Source organism: Camellia sinensis, chromosome 8, assembly GCF_055761805.1.
Source record: "Camellia sinensis isolate YWXY chromosome 8, ASM5576180v1, whole genome shotgun sequence".
Lineage (NCBI taxonomy): Eukaryota > Viridiplantae > Streptophyta > Magnoliopsida > Ericales > Theaceae > Camellia > Camellia sinensis.
Genome location: NC_138968.1, coordinates 199,317,074 through 199,327,119, shown reverse-complemented (window position 1 = coordinate 199,327,119; position 10,046 = coordinate 199,317,074). Strand labels below are relative to the sequence as shown.

General features: G+C 38.9%; 1 protein-coding gene across 1 annotated transcript; it reads right to left on the bottom strand.

The window, feature by feature from the left end:
• Nucleotides 1–5,058: 5,058 nt before the first annotated feature.
• LOC114266049 (ATP-dependent zinc metalloprotease) lies at nucleotides 5,059–10,046 on the bottom strand. Its single transcript, XM_028206939.2, has 7 exons — nucleotides 9,492–10,046; nucleotides 8,870–8,929; nucleotides 8,146–8,394; nucleotides 7,788–7,864; nucleotides 6,456–6,532; nucleotides 5,985–6,117; nucleotides 5,059–5,893 (listed from the first exon to the last, which is right to left on the bottom strand). The coding sequence occupies exons 1-7, from the start codon at nucleotides 9,946–9,948 to the stop codon at nucleotides 5,738–5,740; spliced, it is 1,209 nt and encodes a 402-aa protein (XP_028062740.2). The 5' UTR covers nucleotides 9,949–10,046; the 3' UTR covers nucleotides 5,059–5,737.

The window sequence follows — 10,046 nt, the reverse complement described above, 5'->3', positions numbered from 1 at the left end:
AGGAGTTATGTAAGAAATGACAAGTGGGTTGGCCGTGGCCGAATAGAACATGTGCTTTCGGGCTGAATAGGCTGTAAAACCTACTAAATGACGGGGCCCAGCTGTGAGGACGGGGTGTCCATAATTAGAAAGTGGGCCCCGGGAGAGTAATATAAAAATGAGGAGTATTAGCCAAAAGTGAGGTATGTGAAAAAAGATAACTGGAGAGATAAAAAAAACTGAAGATAATACTAACTTGCCCATCGAAGTGCTAATTTCGGCATCCTCGATCGGATTGTTCATTTCTATTTCAGGTGCAAGAATGAGGATCAAGGGAGTCTGCTTAGGACCAACGGGTATTTCCAAATCACTTCTCCACAGTGATTTATATTTATGCATAACTGTAGACACGCCCTTAGGCCCCATGCTACAGTTCGGACTCGATTTGTGTGTCAGTTCTTAATCTAACCTCACAATGTGCAATGTGAGATTGATAAATCACTAAAGAGTCCAAATCCGGCAAATCGTTTTGAAAAATAGATTTTTTAGAAAGAAGTGCCAAACATGGACTGCTTTGCCAGATACAGAGTCGCCACCTAAATATTTTATTTTGGGGAAATTTAGGAAACCCTGACTCGTTGCCTAAGGCCACGTGTCCGTCATCACCAAAGTTGCCTCGGCTCGGGAACTTTGATACGATTGGAGAAGATCAGCTATGAGCACCCCCGCTCGCCTGATCTGAAGATCGGCCTCTACTAACCATGATATCTAGTTTTGAAAACGTTATGTGTTCTTATTCCAGTTATTAGCCTAATCTTACTATGTGATGCACACAACACAAAAGTATAGACTAGATCGCCTAATTTGGAACAAAGCATCGCATATCCGTTTGGTTGAAAAACAATTTGAAATTTGCTACTCGCAAGTAGGCTAAAACATGGATTTCAATGAGTTGTTCTAACTCAAACAATCCAACCTTCACCCACAGGCATTCAGGTAGTTTATATCACATAAGCATATAGCCACATGGTAAGCATGCTTTCATGTTTAACATTCACACTCATGCGAGATGCTAAAGCATAAAAACACTCACTGTGTACTCCAAGCCAAAACAAGAAACTAGTTAGTAATCATGCATGATTCTAGTTCATGTTAAAGTGGCTAGTGCATCGCATAGAAAATGTCACTAGAATAGGCTCGACTAATCTATGGATGGCATGTGAAATGTGACACATAGCATATATTCAAGTTAGATTTGAAATACTATGCAGTTAGAATGATGCGCCGAGCCCGGTGCATGCAATGCTGATGAATAATGCACGGATACATAGCATAAGGTATGCTAAATTGAATATGCCCTAATACTAACCATCAAAAGCTGGTAAATAAAAGGGAGAAAGACGTGGGGTTGGAAGACATACACACACTTACGCACGCTTATTATACAATTGCCCTCGCTCGGAGGGATCGAAAGAATAATACAAATTAATTAACCTACAAGCTAATTAATTAATTACAGACCAATTAACTAGTTAAGCAAATTAACTAAGCTAATAAAGCTATAAAACCGCTTCGGGAAGAGGGCCCAATGCACGTATGCTCGGCTCAGCTCAGAAACCCACCGCCATGCACAAGTTGCCTTTGTTTTCACTGTTTTCCTCCTCTGAAGACTGCATAAGTCCCAAGGTACACCCTCTGAACACTGGGAAATGCCACCGACCAAGGGGAAGAACCACCGGCCATAGGATTATGGTCATCGACCATCTATTGAGTTCTCGGCCATCCATCATTGGTCGATCGGCACTTGATTCAGTCGACCGACCATCTTTGTCTACAGAATCCTGTTTTGACAGTAGCAGAGGGCAAACATGGCATGGCAATGCATTTTCAAGCAAATGTCTGCACCACCACGCTCCTTATCATGTTTATGACTCAAAGGAGTTCGGGACTCGACCCTCGGGCAACCAATTGCGCATTTCAATGCGTGATGGCCAAAGAGGCCAAGGTGTGCATTTTATTGTCGAATGTAATGCACACAAAACAAACAAGGGACCCAACCTCTATCATGGTGATTCAAGAGGCAAGGCATGCATGCAAAATGCAACCTAGGCATGTGACCTAAGTATGCAACATGAACATGTGGACAAACATGCAATAAGCACACAACCTAAGCAAACAAACAAGCAAGGCATGGAACAAGTATGCTAATGACAAGCATACAAGGTGCAATGTGGACATGTAAGTATGCAAGACATGTGACAACATGTTAAGCAACTTAACCAAGAGAATGCATGCCAAATGCAAAGTGTTTCAAGCATGCAACAACGATAGGCCAAGCATGCAACAACACACAAGGCGAGCATGCAACAACATGCAAAGGATGGTCTTAAACTAGTTTGGGCAGTTCTCAAATAAGCCCAAAACAGTGGCCGAATGCCAAGGAAATAAAGAGGGAATGCACATACAAACATGCGTGCAAACATGGTCCAACACTTAGGCACAAAGAGGGGACTTTTAAGCACACTTAACATGGACAAATAGCATACATGATAAGCTTTGAAAACACGTAGGAGATGATGCCAAACCAACCTACCAATGCAAGCAAGGCATGCAACCAAGCCCAAGGACTTAAACTATGGTCATGTGACACATGAAGCAAATGACTAAAGTGAATCAAAAAAGTCCTAAATCATGCCAACATAAGCCCCAAAACCACTTAGATGGCATCTAAATGATCTAATCCTAGAAGCATACACAATGGCATAAACATGGAGCATGAAACACCAATCTTTTAAAGCATTAAAAGAGCATCAAATGCAAGCATACAAAGATGCTATAGGGACAGAAGTGACATGATAAATGGTTCCAAACCACTGAAACAAAGCAAGTAAAGCATGCTAGAGGGGTCAACAGTTAAGGCCTACAAGGGTGATTGCATGGTAGCTATACAAAGCAAGCCATGGATGGCCCAAACAACCAAAAACAGACCTCAAGCACATCAAAACATGCATAAAAGCTTCACAAAGCTAAACCAAAACAAGTAAGCATAGTGGTCTAAATGCTAGGTGCATATTAAGGCAATTTCATGGCATTACAAGATTAGTGTGCAAAGCATGCGTGGTGTGTCTAAACCAATTAAAAACAGTGCTATATCATGGCAAAATAAGTACAAATAACACTAAAACATGACCAACATGCACTTAAACAAGATGCTTACAAATGAGGCTGAAATGGCCAACATTGAAGGTAACAAGGAGAGGGGATGGCCCTCTCCTTCTTAGGACCTTAAAGCACCATCTCCACCACTGAAATCCCTCTGGATTTCAGTGGTGAGGAGGCCCAAACAAAGTGGCCCCGGAGCTCACCAAAAATGCACAAAATGGGAACCAAACAAGGCCTAAGAGGGGTCAAACAACCCTAAACAACAAAGTGACCTTAAACAACTATTTAGAGCACTCAAAAACAAGACTTTTATTAGTTATACACAAAGTCTAAAAACAGATACAAGGTAGGTTAAAAGACTATGCAAAAATGGGGAATAAACCCTTGAAGACTTTCTTCAAAAAGAGCACTCCAGCTGCTTCCTTAGGTCCAAACCAGCTCCAAAACTTCAAAACCAACCTATTGGCTCCTCAGCAACCAAGGTAAGGTGTAGAACTAGGTGTTTGTGCACAAAAATAAGAACAAACACACACAAAGGCAAAGGGAGAGGGAGATATAGAGATAGATAGATACACTATGCAAACCCCAATCTCAGAGCTCTCTCTTGAACTTCTGGAACCCTTGAGGAGGGAGGAGAAGGTCTCCCTTTATAGAGGATCACTCTTGCAAAGCTTACAAAACAAGCTAAGCAAGAGTGAAATCCCTCCATACACGGGGGTGCAAAGTGGGTGCCAGCTGGTACAAAATATCTGCCAAAAGCAGATGCACAGTGGTCGGCCAGCCAAAAATGCCAAATTGACCAAATAAATGGCCGACTGACCAAACATTTAGCCGATGGCAACAAAACAATGGCCGGTGGCCTCAAGCCATGGCTGGTGAGATGTAGGGATGGCCAACAAGCCATGGCTGGTGAGATGTAGGGATGGCCAACAAGCCATTCCTTGCTCCTCAAAAGCAAAACACAAGTGTTTGTTGCAAAACCAAACACAAAACAGGCAAGTCGAGAGGTCTTGAGGCAAGGCGCGTGGCCGAGACCTCCGAGAACTCAAGACGAACACGAACATAGATGATCACCGAGTGTTCAAACGGTGACATCCAAGTCTTGAGGACGGTCAAAAATGGGGTGTCTACAATAACACTTTTCCCATGTTTCACTTTGTCATTGTTGGTACTTCTTTTAATTAAAATTATGATTAAGTTTCACATGCAATGTAATGTGAATATAACCTAATTATGTATGTTTAACTTTTAAATTGATCTATGGTTAGTACTGTATTAATATATTTATATTTTGGATGTTTATTATAGTTTTATGATTTGTATGATTTTCACTGTCGTAAATAATTAAAAAAACTAAATAAAAATTTTATGCATTAATACTAACAAACTTGTTTTTGAATTTTCGTTTTTAAATTTTTTTTTAATATTTTGTTTAAACCAAATGTGTTTGCAATTTTATTTTTCTAAAAATAAACCTAAACTAATGCAAACCTTACCACATACATTACTCCAACATGCTTGTACTCCTTTCTTATTTTTAGGACACCATTTCTTTATTATGTTATTAATCTTATCAATTGTGTTAAAATACTTTCCCAAATTTGTTTTAAAAGAAGAGTTGAATGTTCATCATATATCTTACCAATGTCTTGTAGATGAAGCTAAATTTTTCCTTGACAATATCACCTTCACTTGGGAATTTTTGTGAAAAATTAGTAGTTCCACACATTGAGATGGTGAGAGAGAAGGGCATATTTTTGAAAAATAAACTTTTTCAGCTGACATTATTTCCAATGACCAAAGCAAGAAAAGGAAAATTCCTGTCACAATCATCAATCTCTTGTTTGGATTAGCATAACATATTTGTGTTTGTAAAGCCGAGTATGGACTAAACTAACAAAACAAATAGTGAAACAATTGGAAAAGAAGAATAAATAGTTTATACCTGTACAACTTTAATTCACAGGCATTCAACTCTAATACATAATTTTCAATTAAAGGGGAAGTGCAGATAATATTAAGAACATAAAAAACTAATCATGGCCACCAGGCCTCTGTGGAAGCTGCTTCTACAAAAAATGGCAATCTACAACCGTAAATGCTCCAACCAACCTCATCTCTGCGAGGCACCATGTCAAGAAATGGTAGCACCATGAGAATCCACATTCTATAGCCTTTCAAATGAGAAGCTAGACCCTAGATTTGTAGGGTGAAATTTTCCACTTCACCCCATGATTTTTCTAATCTTTCAGTGTCCTAAACCTTTGGAATGTATTGTGTCCAAATTTTTATTGTTACAAACAAATAATAACTTCAATACATTTATCTTCCACAGAGTCCTACCCACCAGGTGAAAATTTGAAACCAACTTTAAATCAAAGGCCATTGATCACGACAGGTAAGTGATGAGTATTGGCTATAACATTTTGGACTGGACTTCTTATGCCTCCTACTCATTCTCTCCTGCCAAAGTTACAAGCTTGGGTACACTGCACTCATGTCAATTCCAGAATCAGCGCCCAAGAAAAATATGAGAGAGAGAGCGAGGTCACCTTTTTTTAAAATGAGGGGGGGGGGGGGGGGGGGGGGGGTGGTTTCATCTATTGGAAGACATGGCTTCCTCAATTCTCCTGATGACGCTGCTTAGACTGCCACCACTTTCCAAAGCTTTTACAGCAGCTTGATGAGCTTGTTTATGCCATTTGAGCAGATTATAAGACTGCAGAACTGACCATCTTGCTTGATTTGACATCTATTTTTAAAAAATAGCAAATGCTGGAAGTTCATTATTCTATTAAAATCTTTGTGAAAAATGAAGGAGTGAGAGAAAGGGTGAGCGAGACCTGTGCAACAGACAGTGGGGGTTCCAAAAGAATACAGACACTCCTGAACAGGTTTTCATCATTTTCTCCACCCTCAGCTTCGCCATAGACAAGAGCTTCGGCAGCAATTCCAGCAAAAAGCACCATGCAGTACCTGGCCAGTTTTTCAAATGCAGGAACGAATAATCAGTTAATGGTGTTCAAGGGAAATGGTTATTTCAGCTGTGCTGGCATTGCCAAACAAGCTCACTCTTTGACCAAGTTGACTCATGCCATCAGGCATGTGTCCAAACATTGAATTGCACACCTTTATAAGTTTTGGAAGAGTATCTAGGGCATCAAATTGAAACTTCAAAATGATGCAGTCTATTAATAACAACATATGATTTAAATGGTAAAAATATTGCTGCTGACTACCCAGAAGCATCAAAAGATCATACTGATTTGCCAATTATTCAAACTCACTGAGCAAAGCATTGATGCAATACCCACCTGTCAAAGGCAGTACTGCTTAGTCGGCCTTCAGCAAGCTCATTTTGAAGTTTCTCATCCCAAAACTGTGTTCCTGCCTGAGAGAAAAGTTCTGCCAATGAGCTTATGCTACCAACTGATAAATATCAATCACAATGAAATTAAGTTTAGGTGAACTCAGGGCTGTAAGAGCAAAGAGAGAGTATTGATCATATCACCGATGAAACTCAGCATTCATCACTTTATAGAAACTACATAGTTAGAAACCAACATGGATGGCTAAGGTTAATTACTCGTTTAGGCTTTAGCAAATGGTTTTGTAATACAAGATGGAGAATTAACTTTGTTTGGTTGCGAATTTAACCTTAACTGATGAGAGGAGGAATACCAAATCTTCAGCATTCTAAAAGTGGATTGCAAACAAAAGATATAGCTTGTTACCTGTCAACAGAAATTTTTTTTTTTCCCTGATGATCGTGATTATTGTATATTATGAAAAAGAAAGAGCACCCTGCATGAGGCCCACACTAAGGAAGAAAACATCTAACGAATCAAAACCTAATTTTTCTTTTGGTTCGAATTAAGGCTCATTCAAGAAGTACTCAATTAAAGTTCAAACTAATAGATTGATAAGATGGCAACACTTGTTCGTTTGGCTTCTCCCATGAAGTGAAAAAATTTGTTAAGAACAAAATTGAAATAATTTAAAGCATTGTGAAAAGACAAGGGTGTTGATTTAGTAGAAGGATTGGCCAATTTCCGTGGACAAAATTCTGGTATTAATTAAGTCATTTCCTTTGTATCATGCCCGTGTAATATATGTTGGGTTGCTCAAATGAAATTGAATCACATGCATGAAGTGAGCTTATCAAAGTGTTGGAAAAGGCTTTAGATGATTGAATGGAAGCTTGAAGAAGAAAAAATGTAAACTGAAACACAACTGCTCAAAGCATCTAGTTTAAGACAATCTTTTTTCTTTCTTTTTTTTTTGCCAAGACATTATCTCTCGCACTTAAAGGCACTTGAAATTTGCTCAAGCAAAGAACAAAGTTTCTTTGCCCAATAATCCACTCACAAGTCACAACAGCTCAAGCGAACAGCATCAGATTTGCCATACTATACTGCATTTCAAATGCCATTTTAATTTGAAAGGCAAGGCAGAGGCTGGTCGTAAGTCATTACTTGAGTCTTGTATTAACCTCTTCGGGTAGTAGTGGATCGTCTTAATTGACAAGGGTTCCCATGGGTTTTTCCATTTGAAATGTTTTCCATGTGAAAATCAGCGGGTTCAATTTGTGAATGCTTAAGTTGAATGCAGTAAATGATATAAATGGGAAAAAAAATGAGGCGTACCTGTCCTTGAATACCCATTTGCATTGCCACAATTGGGTCTAAAATTACTCCACGAATTGGGCAGCCCATAAGGTATGCTGCAAACTCACGTAAGAAAATCAATCATTAACAAATTAAGGTTCATCGTCAGACATATTCCTCTTGAGATCATAAGTTTGATCAGTGCTCAATGTGTTTAAAATTTGGGAAATAATTCCTTTTTTTTTTTATACGTTATTCCATTAGGGGAATAACTCTTTAAGTTTGATAAGTTTAGACATTAATGGAATACATCTAAAAGTTTCGAAAACAAAGGGATGAAGTTTAACTTTTTAAACCTCCAACAAAATAATTTGAATCCTGGGAGAAAATAGGCTACCTGTAAGAAGATGTCCTGCTTCATGAACAAGAATACGCCGCCTATATGGTGGCCAGTAACTTGAGATTTGAGCTAAACATGAACCACCAAGGAAGATAGAGTCCATCAAGGCCAATCCCAATACAGCTGCAAGATTAGGTCTGATATCTATTCCTTTATTTAGCAAAAAAGATACCCCACCAAGGAAAGTAACCAAAACAACACTAGAGCTTCCAGAAAGACCCCACTTCTTTGGTGAAAGTTTGGACACTGGAGAGAGAGAGAGAGAGAGTCCAAATGGCATATTCCAGTAAGACCATAGTCGTAATAGAAAATACTATACTATAAACTAAGGAATGATAACCAACACAAAACTGCATCACAGAAAGAATCATTTCAACTCAACATGGTTGAGAGAAAAACTTTCATATTAGGTAATCTTGAAAAACTCACAATGTCACACATCATATTACTTTTCTTTTAGTTGAAAATAATTATAATATAAAAAAAAAACAAAACAAAACAAAACAAAAACAAACAAAAAAATACATTGGGGGTTGAATGTTTGCCCTCTGTGTTTGAGGGCCTTTCGCTTCGCACCAGTTGTGCTCTCTAGGACCAATGGTTGCATACAAATCCTGAATTAGTTTAAAAGATTGTTTCATATGTATGACTAAATGTCCCAAAATAAATTGACAAGTTCCATGACTGTTGAGATTTTCAAAGAAGAACATAGGTACTGCACCTTCCAACCCAGTTGAAGTCTTCAAAATGCTTGGTGTAACATCTCTTGGACCCTCCAAAACTGCAAAATTAATAAAGTTAAGTTTTCATTCTGTAATGGTGACTTGAAGAATTCCATAAATGCCCATCCAAAAAATACATGTGCAAGATTATGCTAGTACCAAATACATGTAGAATTCCTGCATGATTATTCTGATTGGTGTGTCATCTTCAGATAAACTAACCTCATCATGAGGTAAATAGACCACAATCTGTAATTTTAATATTGAACTCATCTCATGTACAATATTATCCCAGTCCCAACTACTTGGCTACCCTACCCACCTGATGAATTGCTCGTATAGTTTCAATTCTGTATTAAAAATAGTCTCAAAGTGAACAAATTTACAGAAATTCAACCATTACTTTATGGAACACCCCAACAAATAAGAAAATATATCTTAAAAAAGTAAACTGAAAGCACACCTCAAGTTACTGAACAATTATATCATATAGGCAGCTAAAGTTGCAAAGGTAGAACCAAAATTACAATATTTGCACTAAATTACCAACTAACTGACCAACTAGCAAAATAATTCGTCCAGAAATAATAATAATAATAATATGAAGGAGGAATCGAGTACCAATATTTCGAAATTTCCCAAAATTGGGCAAAAACCCCTTGTCCTTGAGAAAGCAGTAGGCAGCCCCAACAAGGGTCATATCATCGGCATTCAAGCATGTATCCAAAACCTCCCAATCCCTCTCCCATCCAACCCAGCCCAATTCAGCATCGGGAAGTCGAGTGGAGTCTTGAATCGAAGAGTTGTCGGGTTCGATGGGGGTGTCTTTGAGGAGGAAGCGAAGAGCTCGAGCGAGGTCTTTATCCTTCACTGCGTCCTCGTACTCTTTCCATTCCCTGAGAGTTCTCGTTGTTATCCTCCGTGGTTGTGGTCTCCGGCTAAAGGGTTTGCTCTCTGCACGTGGGTATGCAGAGAACAACGGTGATGGGCGACCAATACCACTGCTTCTGCTTCTGCTTCTGCTTGGTATGATTGTAAGGAGTGGAGGAGAGGGAGGAAAATGCACCGACATGGCCATTCCAGCTCTCCGAATACAAAACCGTTTTCAACCACCGTTGTCCCCGTAGCCACGTCCCGGAAATTATTCAATATTTCCGGTGTATGCGCAATCATTTC